Source organism: Oncorhynchus mykiss, chromosome 19, assembly GCF_013265735.2.
Source record: "Oncorhynchus mykiss isolate Arlee chromosome 19, USDA_OmykA_1.1, whole genome shotgun sequence".
Taxonomy (NCBI): domain Eukaryota; kingdom Metazoa; phylum Chordata; class Actinopteri; order Salmoniformes; family Salmonidae; genus Oncorhynchus; species Oncorhynchus mykiss.
The window spans coordinates 5,115,822-5,133,914 of NC_048583.1; the positions used below are offsets into that span (position 1 = coordinate 5,115,822).

Here is an 18,093-nt window from a genome sequence, read left to right on the forward strand (position 1 = left end):
CAGAACTCTATCTGGAAATGTTGCTGCCCTAAACACATGTGATGGCCATCAGTTGTAGCGCTGATAAAACGTGCTGAATTTCAAGTTGTTTGGTGTACCATTTTCTCTACTAGTAATAGACTAGACTAGACTATTCATTCTGGTGCACAAGCATTCATTGTTTTGATTGGATGGTATTTTTAGGACGATTATCCAATGTGTTTGCCTTCGCAAAGAAACACTGAATAAATGTAAGAAATAATGCATGCTCACCTATTTCCCCCCCATCTCTAGATTCCAAGTTACCACACACAACTCTACCCATTATTCTATCAGAGTGGAACATAACTCCTCTCATTGTCCTGAGGGTGCGTTGCTGCATTGAATTGAATTGTCAGTAGAATTCTATGCAATGAACCGTAAATTGAGAATGTGTTCATGAGGCAGTCTTGTTGATTTGAGAGTGCAGTGCACACAAACAGCTTTGTCTCCAAGCGCTGTCCGTTGTCCAGTAAGTCAAAACGTAGTGCCTTGAATGAGAAGTAACGGATCATTTCTGCACCCCTCCCTCGGGATTGCCACCTGACATTGTCTCCACATCCTCTGTGCCTGACACCTGACATTGACTCCACATCCTCTGTGCCTGACATCTGACATTGACTCCACATCCTCTGTGCCTGCCACCTGACATTGTCTCCACATCCTCTGTGCCTGACACCTGACATTGACTCCACATCCTCTGTGCCTGACACCTGACATTGTCTCCACATCCTCTGTGCCTGACATCTGACATTGACTCCACATCCTCTGTGCCTGACACCTGACATTGACTCCACATCCTCTGTGCCTGACACCTGACATTGACTCCACATCCTCTGTGCCTGACACCTGACATTGACTCCACATCCTCTGTGCCTGCCACCTGACATTGTCTCCACATCCTCTGTGCCTGACACCTGACATTGACTCCACATCCTCTGTGCCTGCCACCTGACATTGTCTCCACATCCTCTGTGCCTGACACCTGACATTGACTCCACATCCTCTGTGCCTGACATCTGACATTGACTCCACATCCTCTGTGCCTGACACCTGACATTGACTCCACATCCTCTGTGCCTGACATCTGACATTGACTCCACATCCTCTGTGCCTGACACCTGACATTGACTCCACATCCTCTGTGCCTGCCACCTGACATTGTCTCCACATCCTCTGTGCCTGACACCTGACATTGACTCCACATCCTCTGTGCCTGACATCTGACATTGACTCCACATCCTCTGTGCCTGACACCTGACATTGACTCCACATCCTCTGTGCCTGACATCTGACATTGACTCCACATCCTCTGTGCCGCTCTCAGAGAAACTATTCCTCATCACCTCCAATCCACCCATATGTGTTGTCTATTGATAGCCTACTGTTACAACAAGCAGGGGCAGTCTCTGTTGGGCAGAATGGGGAACTAACATGTGAGGACTTGTTCAGTCTTGTCCCGCTGCGAAGCATGTGACCCATCAGCATATTTCTGGAAGGGTTTACTTGATGATTACCTTAGTGAGTTATTTGTTTTGCCCCCTGCTCCTGTTCCAAACACTGCTGGCCTGTCTAGGTTAGCCAGGGTTTCTCTGCTCCGCCAGTCGGCTGCGAGCATTAACGGTTCACCAATGCCTCAGACAGTCTCTGTTCTCTCTCTCATTCACCACTGGAGTGTTGCACCACATTACAGTATGTGGTACTGGACAGCTGATGTGTAGTGCTAAGATGAGGTACATTTTCCAAACTACAATGAGTGAGCGATACAATACATAGCCTAATTATAGTCTCTCTGCTTTAACTAACAGTAGCCAATGTTCCTCCTCGGGAGTCTGGTTGACATTGACAACAGTAGGTTATTTCTCAATCGTGGCATTTATGGAATATTCTATGCTCATGTTTTAGTTGGGTGGGGAGGGAATAGTCTCTCTGCTTTAACTAACAGTAGCCAATGTTCCTTCACGGGAGTCTTGTTGACATTGACAACAGTAGGTTATTTCTCAATCGTGGCATTTATGGAATATTCTATGCTCATGTTTTAGTTGGGTGGGGAGGGAATAGTCTCTCTGCTTTAACTAACAGTAGCCAATGTTCCTTCTCGGGAGTCTTGTTGACATTGACAACAGTAGGTTATTTCTCAATCGTGGCATTTATGGAATATTCTACGCTCACGTTTTAGTTGGGTGGGGAGGGAGGGGTGGGTTAGTACGCATTTCCTGTATAGAATAGTCCTGGAATGCCATGCTGTCTCAGCATTTCTGGAATGTAAGGTCACTCTGTATGGTAAACCAACCTCACCGTTTAGTAGTCGGCTCATGCGCACTCACTCTGACTATGATGTACCGGTTCTTCACAATGTTCTCTGTAACAGCTGATTTACTCTGTTAATGATGTGGACACTGGAGAGACCTGTTAGCAGAGCTTCACTGAGCTCTAACTGTGACACCCAAAGCAGAAATGGGTCATTGTATGTGTTGTGTAATTTCAAGCCTCAGTAAGAAATCATCTCCATTTACTGGTGTGACCAAAGGACTCATTGGCTCCTGTCAGTGTCCCTACAGTCTTAATGTGTTCCTCCTGTCAGTGTCCGTACAGTCTTAATATGTGTTCCTCCTGTCAGTGTCCGTACAGTCTTAATGTGTTCCTCCTGTCAGTGTCCGTACAGTCTTAAAATGTGTTCCTCCTGTCAGTGTCCGTACAGTCTTAAAATGTGTTCCTCCTGTCAGTGTCCCTACAGTCTTAATGTGTTCCTCCTGTCAGTGTCCCTACAGTCTTAAAATGTGTTCCTCCTGTCAGTGTCCGTACAGTCTTAAAATGTGTTCCTCCTGTCATTGTCCCTACAGTCTTAATATGTGTTCCTCCTGTCATTGTCCCTACAGTCTTAATATGTGTTCCTCCTGTCAGTGTCCGTACAGTCTAAATATTTCCTAGTAACATGAGGACAAGGAGTTGTCTTTCTAAGCTTGCCTTTCCTCAGTGTAACGTTTAGGTGGTAGGTAGCTTCAGGGCCCGGGGTAGCACCTCGCAGCAGCCGGTTTCTGGGCTTGCCATTCCTCAGTGTAACGTTTAGGTGGTAGGTAGCTTCAGGGCCCTGGGTAGCACCTCGCAGCAGCCGGTTTCTGGGCTTGCCATTCCTCAGTGTAACGTTTAGGCGGTAGGTAGCTTCAGGGCCCGGGGTAGCACCTCGCAGCAGCCGGTTTCTGGGCTTGCCTTTCCTCAGTGTAACGTTTAGGTGGTAGGTAGCTTCAGGGCCCGGGGTAGCACCTCGCAGCAGCCGGTTTCTGGGCTTGCCTTTCCTCAGTGTAACGTTTAGGTGGTAGGTAGCTTCAGGGCCCGGGGTAGCACCTCGCAGCAGCCGGTTTCTGGGCTTGCCTTTCCTCAGTGTAACGTTTAGGTGGTAGGTAGCTTCAGGGCCCTGGGTAGCACCTCGCAGCAGCCGGTTTCTGGGCTTGCTCATTTGAGCAGAGACTGGGTAGAGAGAGTGTGTGAGGGAGGGGCATGTAGAACTGGAATGTGGCCTGGGTGGCCACACTGGGTGACTCAGCGCCACAGCTCTGGAATCTGGAGGGCAGCTGCCTGTCGGCATGGCGACAAATGTTAAATGCTGGCTCAGTCCATCCTCACCACCCCTTGAAGTATGAAATGTATAATCATGGTAGCAATTGAAATGAAACAGTTCAAAGATCATGGGGAAAATATTAGACCAAAGTTGAGGACACAACAGTTCTCCTGACACGAGACTGAATCCAAACATTACACTGTTATGTGCATTTTACATTTACTGTACTTTTCGCCACATTTGTTAATAACAATCCGATCATATTCTGGATACATTCAGTGACATGATAAGAATATTCCTGGAAAATGTGGGGTAGGTGCAACACAAGACAAAAAAATGACAAGGGTTTGAGTGAGCGGACTAACTGGTTTCTCCAAGTGGCCACACACCTTTCCAAAGTGTACACAGTTCATATGTAATTTCAATGCACTTTATGACAAGTATTTTTTGAGCTCTTCTAGCTGTGCTGTTGAGGAACTAGAGCAGCACACTTGTAGTTGTTTGGAACACAGCCCTGCATCCCCGCCATCACACAACTAAGGTTTACGCAATCAAAAAACGCTCCATTATAAATCGCATCTGGGACAGGTGGGCATCATTTAAAAGCTGTTCTATTGACAACATGGCTAACATGACATCAACGCTCAATTTACTATAATCCTCAACGTCTCATCTTTCAAAATACATTGAGTCCTCTTATTTACAGCATTTCCCTCACTCAAGACAATAAAACATGTGCAAAGGTTTCCCAATTAGCAGGAGGTATGGGGACAACGTGTCAGTCAAACCCATACAGTGCTGAGCTCTGTCATTTTATAACATGTTACTTGTACAGCCACTCAAATCTAATTTAGGCATTTATCAGTGCCCAAATCTGCCATTTTCAATCTGTATATGGGTGCGAGTGGAAAGGGTTAATAACTAGTCACCTCCTCCTCCTCTTAAGGGTTTTGGGGGATTCCATGCAGTAATTCCCAGATTTAGTCCACATTGCTAAACAATTTGGCTCGTTTCAATGTCTGCAGCCATGAAATATTTTATTCTCAGTTTCTATGGGGATTTGTTTGTCTTCTGTATTGTGAGGGCCAGTTGTTGCAAAGCACCGGCTTGTTATTAAGACCCTGATCCGTTCAGCATGTATTAGTCATTGTGATGATGACTACTTGTGGATGAGAAACACTTTGTTTTTTGCTACAGTGACAGGATGAATGCCTTTCACATTCTGACACCATTGTTGCCACATTGCACAACTCTAACCTTGAAAGAGAGAAAAATACCACCATTTGCTGTAGAATTTAGTCACTCTGGGCCTACCCTGTAAGATTGTAGTCTATTTATAGGATCTTAGAATGTGTTTGATAAAGTATTTTATGCACTGCGAGGAAACTAAAGTCAGACAGGAAGTGAAGTGTTAAACGGAAGAGAGAAATTCTCCCAAGTTCTCATTTTTATCACCAGAATAACTGCCAGCAGGTACGTTCTTCTTGTTTTGACCCTTGAGTGAGACATGGTAGCAGAGTTCTTCTTGTTTTGCCCCCTGAGTGAGACATGGTAGCAGAGTTCTTCTTGTTTTTCCCCCTGAATGAGACATGGTAGCAGAGTTCTTCTTGTTTTGACCCCTGAGTGAGACATGGTAGCAGAGTTCTTCTTGTTTTGACCCCTGAGTGAGACATGGTAGCAGAGTTCTTCTTGTTTTGCCCCCTGAGTGAGACATGGTAGCAGAGTTCTTCTTGTTTTGCCCCCTGAGTGAGACATGGTAGCAGAGTTCTTCTTGTTTTGCCCCTGAGTGAGACAAGGTAGCAGAGTTGTTGAACCCAACCCTTGTCACTGACCTGTCATTTCCTGTGTGTCCTCCCTCCCTCCCAGGACGACAAAGAGGGCCCAGACGCTGTACGACGGGCGGCCCACCAGTCCTCCAGGCGTGTCTCACATCCCCATGGCTGAGCCCTTCTGCACCCGGACCAGGGAGGTCAGTGTCCACGGCCCCGTTCCAAATCAACCACTAGCACCTAGACCGGTGTCTGTGGCCTGGTCCAAATCAACCCCTGCCACTACAATGTAAATGTTGTAGTGGTGGGTGTTGCCTGCTGGGGAGTGAGTGAATGTTATGTCATTGGAACACAGGATGCTTGTGAGGGGAGGACTGCTCATAAATGGCTGGAACGGAGTAAATTGAATGGTATCAAATACCTGGAAACCATGGAAACTGTGTTTGATGTTCAATACTGTTCCATTCCTTCCATTCCAGCCATTACTATGAGCCTGTCCTTCCCAATTTAAGGTGCTACCAGCCGCCTGTCCATTGGAACTTTTGATTGCTGTTTTTGGTGTGTAGTGAGGCTTTGCATAGTTACAATTATTTCCTTTCTAAGTGTTCATAAAACACACAAACATGGGCATTGACAAAAACACTGACCACTCTCTCCTAGAAAATGACGTCACGCCTCTCCCTCCCCATGCCCAGGTGCTGCTGGAGGTGGCGCGCGGCCTGGGGGTGAAGTGCCACCCGCAGGGTACGGTGCTCACCATCGAGGGCCCTCGCTTCTCGTCGCGTGCCGAGAGCCTGATGTTCCGCCAGTGGGGTGCTGACGTTATCAACATGACCAGCGTGCCCGAGGTGGTCCTCGCCAAGGAGGCGGGCCTTTGCTATGCTAGCATCGCCATGGCCACCGACTACGACTGCTGGAAGGAGCATGAGGAGGCTGTGAGTTTTTGTTTTGTGTGGAAATTCCCTCCCCATCGTATTTTTTTAAATTGATTGTATGCTCTGATGAAGGTCTTGCAACCGAAAGCTTAGCCTTATTTTTATTTTTTTCACCTTTATTTAACCAGGTAGGCCAGTTGAGAACAAGTTATAATTTACAACTGCGACCTGGCCAAGATAAAGCAAAGCAGTGTGACACAGACAACAACAGAGTTACACATGGAATAAACAATAAACAAGCCAATAACACAAACAATGCAATGACACAGTAGAAAAAAATTAAGTCTATATACAGTGTGTGCAAAATGCAATGAAATGTGTGCATTGATCCTAAGTGTGTGGAGATTTTATTCCATTACATATTTTATTGATAGGAAAGTTAGTATGAGAGGACAGGGAAGACAGGAAGAGAGTGTCAAACACGCAGTGGGATGGATATGCATCGACACCCAACGCCGACAGTGGCTTGCAGCCGCTAGTCAGCTACCCAGGCCGCAGGGAAGAAGCGTTTACCCAAGTGTGTGTGTGTGAGGTTCTGTAACTGTTTCGAGGAGAGATGTTTTGGAATGTCCTCAATTTTCAGTTGCACCACAACACAGGTTATCTGGAAAATTGTTATGCAAATGCACCCGTTTCACTAAGATGACGCATTCATGTACTGCATGTGGTCAATTGTCTTGTTACTTGGTAATATGTCTTACATCCGCTTTCACAGCAGCTGGACATTTCCAACTGCAATATTAGGCAAAAAATGAGTGACTAAGAACTGAAATGCGTCAGAGCTTTTTATTTTTACCACAGTAAAACACTTACTGCTTTCATTGTTTCAATTTCTCAGGGCTCCGGTCTTTTCCATCACATTCTTGACAAGGTGACATGACATTTTCACTCACGTGGTATTTAGAGTCAAATCAAATGTAGGTTAGAGGTCACCGTCAGTGAATTCCATGAACATTCTTCATAGAACGATTTCTCCCTGAATTTTGAGAACTAGCCTTTTTTCCTTAATATCCTGTGTGTAGTTAGTCACTTCTCCATCAGTAAGAGCCATTGTTTGGTAGTGTGTCTAAAACGTCCACGACATGAGGGCTGAAGTGACCATTCTGTTTTACGGCTCTCTACGTGTACTCCAGCTGTCACACTGACCTAGAGGTCGACTCAATCTGATTTAAATGCATTTATATTTGTACATAAACAAAGCAGGAATTCAAAATGTCTCAAGTTAATAACTAAATAGTCACATGCCTTTGTCACAAAGCTGTAGAAAAACTAATGCAAATAGTATTTTTCGGGATTTGAAATTGCACAATGACATTTTGTCTGGTATAAATTTCCTCCTCGTCAGCATTTTACAAGCAACTGTTTACGTTTCTAATTCTTCCGCCTGATTATTATATCACTCTGAAGTACCACATGCATGCGCACACACACACAACAGCTTCCGAGTGAGTGACTGTCACCCACTATCCAGTTGATAAATTATGTCTGGGGGAGGCTCGGCTTCCCCTTCCTAGTTCCTGCAGCTGACCTTCTGGCCACCCCTCCCCCTCCTTCCCCCTCCTGTTGCACACCCTCTCGCCACATCCTTCCGCCCTATCTACGCCTTCCCTCGCTGTGAGCCTGCCAGCCTCCGGTGTGAGTCCTGCCAGCTGAGGTTGAGTCACCGGTATACAGTTGTCCACAGGGCCTGAGAGATCACAACAAAACAGACCCTCAGTTCAGGGGTGTGTTCATTAGGGCACACAACAACAACAAATGTTTTTTGCTGGTCATATGTTGTGGTCACTGTGCTACATTTCACAAAGTAACTTGGTCTTATGTTGTAGTGCATCAATCATTAAAAGGTTGTATAAGTGAATGTCCCTTGAGGAGTTCCATGGTAACGTACTATCTTGGGTGGCACACCCCAACTGTATCGTCTTGTTATAAACGGCATGCTGTCTGGAGCTACATGGCATTTAGCCTAGTCGACAGTGTAGGAACAATTTCTCTGAATTCATTATAGTAGTTATCTCAATGTAGCCAATAATACATGTATGATTAGATTAAATTGTTTACATGTTTTGCTCCAATCTAAATGTTAATAGTGAAAAGGATTGCCTTATATCCTGCATTGCCTCAACCATGTTGATCTTATCCTGTGGAGTCATGGCTTTGTATGTATTATAATGGGGTTGTATCATTATTTAATGCACTGTAAGTAGCTATATGTATCACATCTTGATGCAGCCCTTGCTTGGTCAAAAGTAGTGCACTAAATAGGTGACCAGGTGCTATTTGGGATATAATCTTGATGTCATTGGAGCTGCTGTGTCCAAAGTCTCCATGGACACATCACTCTCTGTCTGACAGAGATTGATACCACTCTCTGTGTTTCAGTTATTGTCATGTGTTGTCATTACTACTGATGATGGAGTGAAGGACAGAGGTAGGTAATTACACAACAGGCAAGGGTTTAACAGACCATTCGCATATCTTTAGTGATTTTCATACTCCCTTTTACTTTAGCTGTTAGCTATACCATGCTTTAAGGAGTACAGGTGTTTCATACCGGTCTTATTTTATAGTCTTATCTAAGCAAACTGTCCTGTAGAAATCACTCCACGGGCTAGCTGCCAATGTTTAAAGAGGACGGGCCTAGCTTTCAGAGCACCCCGTATTACACCCTGCAAGGTGTAAATCCTAAAACGCATGAAGGCTCAAAACACATGGAAAACGTAGTATGAAATAAATGCCTGGTATTGAACCATGCTCATTGCGCACTCAAACTGAACCTGTAGGCTACAGTACAGTGTAGGATGTCTGTGAACTGGGCAAAGAGCTTTAATTCACAGATGTGTTTATTTTGTACCTCACAATATTTCAATTGAGGCTTGGGTTGAAAGAATTAAAAAATGTTGCGCCCAAGTTCAAAATGAAGTTGACGTTCGAATGCGGTTGCCTGGAGACAATCACGAGACGGGTAAGAAAGGAAAGTGAAAGTAATGTTGACAGTAGCTCCAGGTCTTAACGTGTTCGACCGGCTCTGTGACTGTCCAGGCGTGGCACTACGATCTTTCACGATGACTCTTGTCAGATTACTGAGGTGTGAATTTTCATCAGCGATAGTAATGGACGATAATATCATGGATATTACTTACTGTAATGCAGCTTCTATTCGAACCAGGTACTGCAGTGAGATGCAGTGTCTAAGACCACTGCGCCACTCGGGAGCTACTATATCTATAGTACTATATCTATACCTCTCCAAACCCTTACACGCATGTAATTAAGCAAGGTATTTGTGTGTTCAGGTGGGCGTTTTTGTTGTCAGTTTCCACAGATTTTTTTTATTTTTATGAACGCCTGCTTCCAACAGCCTTGGTTATACTGTAAAAACAAACTTTATATATATTGGCCCAGTGTCGTCCGGGTATAGTAGCTCCCGAGTGTCGCAGTGGTCTTAGACACTGCATCTCAGTGCAAGATGCTTCACTGCAGTACCTGGTTCGAATAGAAGCTGCATTACAGTAAGGACGGCCAAACCGAGACAACACTGGGCCAATTGTGCTCTGCCCTATGGGACTCCCAATCAAGGCTGGATGTAATGCAGCTTCGATTCGAACCAGGTACTGCAGTGAAGCCTCTTGCACTGAGATGCAGTGTCTAAGACCACTGCGCCACTCGGGAACTACTATTACTCTTCTTAAAATGAAAGAGAGAAATGGTGTAGCAGCCAGGATATTGACAAGAAGAAATGTACTCATGTATTAAAAACACGTTTTGACAATGTCTCACATTGTGAGGCACCTCCTTTGGTCTTGCAGGTGTTTAAGGCTGTCAGTCGCCATCATTCTCCATATTCAGAAGGTGACTAGACTTTACAGAGATCAGCACCTCAATCCCACAATAAAACATATTCATTAAATGTATTTCTTGGTTGTCCAAGGTCTGCGTCGACAACGTCCTGAAGACTATGAAGGAGAATGCCAACAAGGCCAGCAGTATCCTGCTCACTGCTATCCCCTTGATCTGCACCCAGGAGGACTGGACCCACACCATAAAGGCTCTGAAGGTAAGATTTACCATTGTAATGTACCCAGGTTCATCTCTACAGGGGGGTTTGAATAGAAATAAGTATAATTAAACATTATTTATCCTCAGGCAATTAAGTGCTTTATTTTTTTCCCATCATACCAAGTCAACACGGCAACGTACAACCATATGGGTATGTAGGAGAGCTGGTGCTGTTCAATGTCTTTCTACTAGGTCAAATGCTCAGTAAGCACATTCTCACTGAGTTACTCACTGCTTATTCACAGTTACTCACTGCTGAGTCGGCCTGCATCCACATTGGATGCATAATGATAATATGATGACCTGTCTTGATGCCTCCATGTTAGGCTTCTGGTCTGTATTTAAAGGGGATGTATTTTAGGACGTCTAGCTCTGAACCTACTGAATCCTGCTTATAGAACTAATGGAATAGTCCCAAAAGTGATAAGAAATAAATGCTATGTGAACCCAGGTCTGGTGTTCAAGGTGATTTCCCTCAGGACACCTGTCTCTGAACCCAATGAGCCATAATGTAAAGGCCCTTAGGCTTACCCTCGCTTCGTTACTGACACTTCAGTCAGTGAGATGGTGACTGTAATTTGACGTGCTAAACAGAAATTCCAGTATGGCATGCTTCGTGACGCAACCACTCAAAACAAACGTATTAGTTTGTTTTACTAACAGATTGCGATATGTATATTTTCTAAACTGTTTTTGTTAGTACCTCTGCTACTATTTAGTGTGTGTTTGGTTTCTTTCAGACAACAGCCCAATCCTCAATAATGCTACCAAAACAACATTGAGAACCACCGAAAAGCCTCTCGCCACCCCTGTATATCAGAGAATGACTTGCAACACACCAGCCACCAATACCAACAATGGATTCATCTCTCTCTCTCTCGATTCCTCATCAGTGAATCACAAGAAAGTGCCTGATATGCATGTTTTCATTACTGTACATTTGCCAGGATTTCACAACACATTTGAGTAACATTACATCGTTTGCCAGAAGCATACCATTCTGCATCCCACTGCTGGCTTGCCTCTGAAGCTAAGCAGGGTTTTTCCTGGATGTTCATGGATGTGAGACCAGATGCTGCTGGAAGTGGTGTTGGAGGGTGAATAGGAGGCATTCTTTCTTCTGGTCCAAAAAAAAAGGTCCCAATGCCTCAGGGCAGTGATTGGGGAAATTTCCCTGTGTAGGGTGCCGTCTTTAAGATAGGTGTCCTGACTCTGTGGTCACCTAAAAGATCCCTGCTAAAATAAGGGTAAACATTTCTCTCTCTCTCTCTCTCTCTCTCTCTCTCTCTCTCTCTCTCTCTCTCTCTCTCTATCTCTATCTCTCTATATATATATATGAGTCACTGTTTGTATACTGTTCAGCCATGTTTTCATACTGTAGATACATTTTAGAATGTAACTACGCATTAAAGTATGTCTTCTGAAAGAAAGGTTAAAGGACTTAGTTGGTTGTTTTCATGGATTGTTTGTAACCGCTATGGTCTGTACATGTCTATGACCAACAAGACTTTTGCACCGAGTATAATTGGAACAGGACATTCAATCAAAAGCAACTGCCACTTCCGTTGATAAAGCCTCAAGCCTGTTTATCCGGCTCTGGGGTGAAGTTTAGTTTAGGTACATATCTAGGATCAGCTTCCCCAATCCTAACCATTTAGTGGGGGAAATGCTAAACTGGCTGAAGACCAGTGACTAGGACCAACTTCACCATACTGTTTTTCCACTTTGTTGCCCTGAAACAAGGTCAAACCACATTGTTGATAGATTCGTGGCTCTTTACTCCTAATTATTAGGTGAGGGAATAGTGGATTCATGGCTCATATACTTTCCATAAAATAAAAGGCCTTGTTTCATTAAGACTTCCACTGAGGGCATTATCGATCTGTCTCATATCATGTGACGGGATCATCTAAAACTATCTTCAAAACACTTCATGTTAACCTAGCATTTATTTTTACATGGATTCACAGCTGCAGTATTATAACGTGCTAATAGGGTTCACTTCAGGAAGTAGGCTTAACAGTCAACATGATGGTGGATATTCAGTTATGATTGTGTTAGACTGCATGTACAGGTCAAATGTGTTTGCAAGTGTGACAAAATCAATAAAGTTATGTAGATTGGAAATGTGCTTTCATTTTTTTTAATCAGGAAGTTAGCTAGAACCTTAACTTAACACTTGTTTGAAGCGACGCATATGGCTCAACATTGGACTTCCTGTCATTATGTTTGCATAATGTCACTCTTCTGTTACAAGTGAAATGATAGGTACTTTTGCAAAATGCCAGATGCTTATAAGATTCTCCCTTTATCTCATCTTGGTACTGTACCTTTAGTGACAAGTTGTCACCATTCAAATACTTTTGACTCGGATAAAGATGAAGATCAGGAAGTAGACTGACTAGAGGTAGTGAACATGATGCAGCTTAACGCACGCAAATAAATACTTTTAAATGACAAACTTCAAGAAGAGCTAAAATAGTCTAATAGGCTAATAACATGATTTCAGTCAGACTGAGCACGAATGGCGGGGCTCTAAGCATTCATTCCTGCCTTGTTGATCGTGCATGCAACATTTTGTACCAGTGTCCCAAAGTTATTTGTGGCTTCCCGCTGGCCTGGTGCGAAATGATAAGAGAAATTGCACGGGGCGTCATACGTCGACATCCAATGCTTTGGTTATGCTTCTCTCATACACAAAGCAAGTGTGTTTTGACCCCAAAAGAGAGCGCTTTCTTTTGATTTTACAATGGTCTAGTTTTAAATTGACCTTTCAAATAAAATGTAGCAACATGGCGGAACGATAAATAAATTATATTCAAGCAAAAAGTAGGCATATTAGGCCCATTAACCAAATTCTTGCATTATTAGTACAATGTACTATTAGAATTTTCAGGCGACGCCCACTTTGCCATCTACTCTTGTACAGTAAGTTACACACAGTCTCGTGAGTGTTTATTTCACAGTGAAATATAAATACCTTTAATGATATTGAATTTGAAATAACTGGGCTATTGTGTAGGGCCAGGGGTATTCAACTCTTACCCTACGAGGACCGGAGCCTGTAGCTTTTCTGTTCTACCTGATTTTAAATTGAACCCACCTTGTGACCCAGGTCTAAATCAGTCCCTGATTAGAGGGGAACAACGAAAAAACTTAGTGGAATTGGCTTCGAGGTCCAGAGTTGAGTTTGAGGGGTGTAATCTATGTTAAATAAACACAATAGTTATCGCAGCCTATCCAAACATTCGTTTAAACAGAACAAGAATGTTCCCATTATATTAGGCCTAAATAAAAGGTTTAAGTTGTACAAATAACAAGTAAATAGTTGGTTATCGAGCTGAAGGGACACACCTTATCTCACGAATGGACACGCTAATTCATTGTGGTCTAGATCCTTCCATTATTTAGATAATTTCCTTTTGATGAAAAGTTAAACATTTCGTTCAATGTCGATGCATTGTAGCGAAACTTATGGATTTCAAATTGAGCTCAATAAATAGTTAATTATAGCCTAAATTAATACATATTTAAGTAGGTATGTCTACTTAAATAATTCAGAATCGAAGTGACCAAATTTAGGTTTGGCATGAAACAATGTTCTCGGAATTATTCCAAATCCAAACATCATCAGCTTTATCTACAGGAAGTCCAGACCCATTTCCAAATGTCCAATAACACTTGTCTTAATATAAACGATTATGGATTATTATCAAAATACACAAATCCATACCCCACATTTTTACTTTTGGGTTTCTAATAATTCGTTATTTTAGAAGAGTTAAATTCTAAAATAAGATACAAACTCATCATATAGGCCTAATGCAATTTGATAAAAACAATTATTTATCCAATCAAAAGTTCAAACGGGTGTACTGAAGGTATCAATACCAGTGTGCTTTTATTTTTGGTAAAGTAAATTCCTCACCTTATCAATATTGTAGAGTATATATTTTCCTATAGCAACGCCAAAGCAGTCTATCTGTGATTATTACATGATTTAAAATAACAAACAAAAAAATGACAACTTAACACTAAAAACAAATGTTACATGTACTTATAAATCTTAAGCCTAATTAACAAACCGTTGATTAAGTGCATAAGTGCAATACTCTTCGAGAGGCATAAATAAAACATTTTTTTTATCGAGAAAAAAACTATTTAAGAAATGAATGGGTCTAGAATATACATCCGTATTCTATACAATAAAATCGTCACACAAATAAATACAACGCATCTTTGATTTCACAAAGCCTTCAGAAACGCAACGACATTACTATGTCCACTTTCTATTGCCAAATCGATTGGCCGGCAGTTCCGATTGTCCCGGCTGTTCGGATCGGCGAGGAATTGGACAAGGATCTCTACCGTGTCCAAAAAGCCCATCCTGGCGGCATCGTGTAACGGCGTTGTCCCAGTGTGTCGGTCTGCGATATTAGGATCCGCTCCTTGCATTAGTAACAACTGCGCCACTGGTGAACTGCCCATCATCATCACCTAGGAAATACAAATCAAGTTGATTTTACTTACAGATCTTCTGCTAGAATATTTCATAAATATGCCAATATTTGCGAGGAAAATAATGTTGCCATGGTGTGTAATACGTTATTTAGAGGGGCATTTGAATAACACTAAATAATACATTATGCCTATAGTTCTATCAGACCATAAAAGCGCATGCTTTTCGTTTCAGATTGTTTAAAGTGTTTTAATGATCCAACAATGTCGGTGCTGTTATTCACTTAACAATTTAATAACAATATAATAACAAAATAATAACAATTTAATAACAATATAATAATGGATATAAATGACAAAAAAAGCAGTTAGGCCCAACTGATGCTATAACATTGTTAAAGGGTATAAGTCGGCCTACAATTTCTTATGATTTCAATTTTACTTATTTTAATTGCAGCCACACCTTTCGTATTGTAGCAAACCTAAAAAGCATTAAAAATGTAGGGCTATCAAAGTTAAGGCCAAATATAGATAGGAAGAGTCAGCATTGGCATTTTGATAGCAGCCCGAGGACATTGTTTTGTATTTTTAGAGTAAGTCATTAAATCTGAACATATTAATAATTTAAAATAAGATATATCATGTTATATGGATAACTTTGGCCATTTTTGGGAGAGCAATTTTGAGTTTGTAAGGTTGGGTGTGGTGACCTGCATGCATCCTCCATTGCCCCGATATAGCTTACAATGGTAATGCCATGGACCATTTTGATAGAGTATAATATCGAATTATTTCTATGTTTATTTGAAAGACAAACTCATGGAAATATTTCCAACAATAGAAGTAACAATTTGGACTTTATAAAAGTGAATGGCAGGCCTATAGAAACCACGGGCAATTGCACACCATTCCCATCACTCGGTTTCTGAGGCGCAAAAGACTATAAACTATGACGCAAATAAAGCACATTAAAATATATAGAATATATAACAAAGGTAATATAGCTCCCATGCAAATAATTTCACAGTATGACATGCTATTCTAGTAATTTGTTAAGGCAGTTTATGTTTTCAACCTAAAACAGTCGATTTTTTTAAAACAAAGCGGCATGGGCAGTCTCTGCAACGTTAAAATATTGATGACACCGTTGAATATTTACTCTCTTTTACAATAATCACGACACGATCTTAACCAATAGGCACGACGACTAGAGCGTAGCGCGAGACACTTACCTGCAGAGGTGTCCGTCCAAAGCAGTTTACACCGTTGACGTCCACTCCACTTTGTAATAGAATTTTAACACGATTGGTGTTGCCAGTCGCGGCTGCTGAGGCTAGATCATCCTCGAGAGGCATCGTCATGAGCAGAGATAACACCGCTCGGCTCGTGTCAATAACAGTCCAGCACTTCACAGATTCCTTTGACAGGTAGCTTCACAATGTTAATATCCGGACATCTCGCGCAAAATTATATTCATTCGAAAAAAAGCCTAAACAGTCGTTGACGTTTCCTCTTTCAGGCTTCATTCGCATGTAACGTGATAGAAAGATCCTCGGTCAGTTGGCTAGAATAAATTAAAGCGTACATCGTATGACCGATCAGACGGTAGTGTGTCTGGACTTGCCTGTGTTTTGAATTGCTGACGTCATTCTGCAGCAGATCTAACCAGTCGCGCATGCTCTTTTTGAGCTCTAAAGAACACAGTACCAGGAAGAGAGCGAGTTTGTTGACTGTAGAGTTTACAGTGGAAAAACAGTGGGACAAATGCTTCGTCAAAATCGTCTATAACCAAGGTGTTGGATATCAATATGAAACCTATGCTGCTACAATGTCGCCACATTTGTTGTTATAAAATAATTGTATGCGCTGCAATCTACTGCTACAATGTATCACCGTCTCTGGCAGATATTATTGCAACGCGTGCCTCACTACACGCTCCGATAGTACAGAATGCTGGTTACACCCGCGTTATGACACAGCAGGTGGCAATCACCATAGAACTCAGCTGTTTTCTGAATGTAGACCTATAACCTCAATGTCAATACTATTGAGGAACATGTCTGTTTGCTATGCACCTATTGATGTATTCAATAATGTAGGCTAAAGCAATTGTGCACGTTATATACTGAACGAAAATATAAAAGCAACATGCAACTATTTCAAAGGAAATCAGTCAATTGAAATAAATAAATTAGGCCCTAATCTATGAATTTCACGAATGGGCAGGGTGCAGCCATGGGTGGGCTTTGGAAGGCATAGGCCCACCCACTGAGGAGCAAGGCCCAGCCAATCAAAATGAGTTTTCCCCACAAAAGGGCGTAATTATACAGAAATACTCCTCCGTTTCATCAGCTGCCCGGGTGGGTGGTCTCAGACCATAAGCCAGGTGAAGAAGCAGGATGTGGAGGTCCTGGACTTTCAAAGGTCTTGCAGTGCCTTCAGAAAGTATTCACAACACTTGACTTTTCCCACATTTTGTTGTGTTTACAGAGATAATTTTTGTAACTGGCCTACACATAATACCCCATAATGTCAACGTGGAATTATGTTTTTCGAAAATGTTGCTAATAAATTAAAAATTAAAAGTTGAAATGTCTTGAGTCAATAAGTATTCAACCGCTTTGTTACGGCAAAACTAAATAAGGTCAGGAGTAAAAATGTGCTTAACAAGTCACATAATAAGTTAGGGTTAGGACTCAGTCTGTGTGCAATATAGTGTTTAACATGATTTCTGAATGACTACCTCATCTCTGTACCCCACACATAAAATTATCTGTAAGGTCCCTCAGTCGAGCAGTGAATTTCAAACACAGATTCTACCACAAAGACCAGGGAGGTTTTCCAAGGGGCAAGCTATTGGTAGTTGGGTAAAAAAAAAGCAGACATTGAATATAATTTTAAGCATGGTGAAGTTATTAATTACACTTTGGATGGTTGTATCAATGCACTGAATCACTATAAATATACAGGTGTCCTTTACTAACTGGTGAGGAAGGAAACCAATCAGGGATTTCACCATGAGGCCAATGGTGACTTTAAAAAGTTACAGAGTTGAATGGCTGTGATAGGAGAAAAGTGAGGATGTATCAACAACATTGTAGTTACTCTACAACACTAGAGAAGAAGAAGGAAGCCTGTACAGGAACAAAATATTATAAAACTTGCGTTCTGTTTGCATCAAGGCACTGAAGTAATACTGCAAAACAATCACTTTTTGTCCTGAATACAAAATGTTATGTTTGGGATCCAATACAACACATTACTGAGTACCACTCTCCATATTTTAAAGCATAGTGGT

General features: G+C 42.1%; 1 protein-coding gene across 1 annotated transcript; it reads right to left on the minus strand.

Annotated features, from left to right (window-relative positions):
* Positions 1–14,214: 14,214 nt before the first annotated feature.
* Positions 14,215–16,411, minus strand: cdn2b (Cyclin-dependent kinase 4 inhibitor B). Its single transcript, NM_001246323.1, is given in 2 exon segments — positions 14,215–14,834; positions 16,028–16,411. Coding segments are annotated over 2 exon segments (381 nt in total). The 5' UTR covers positions 16,157–16,411; the 3' UTR covers positions 14,215–14,582.
* Between the last annotated feature and the right edge of the window lie 1,682 nt (positions 16,412–18,093).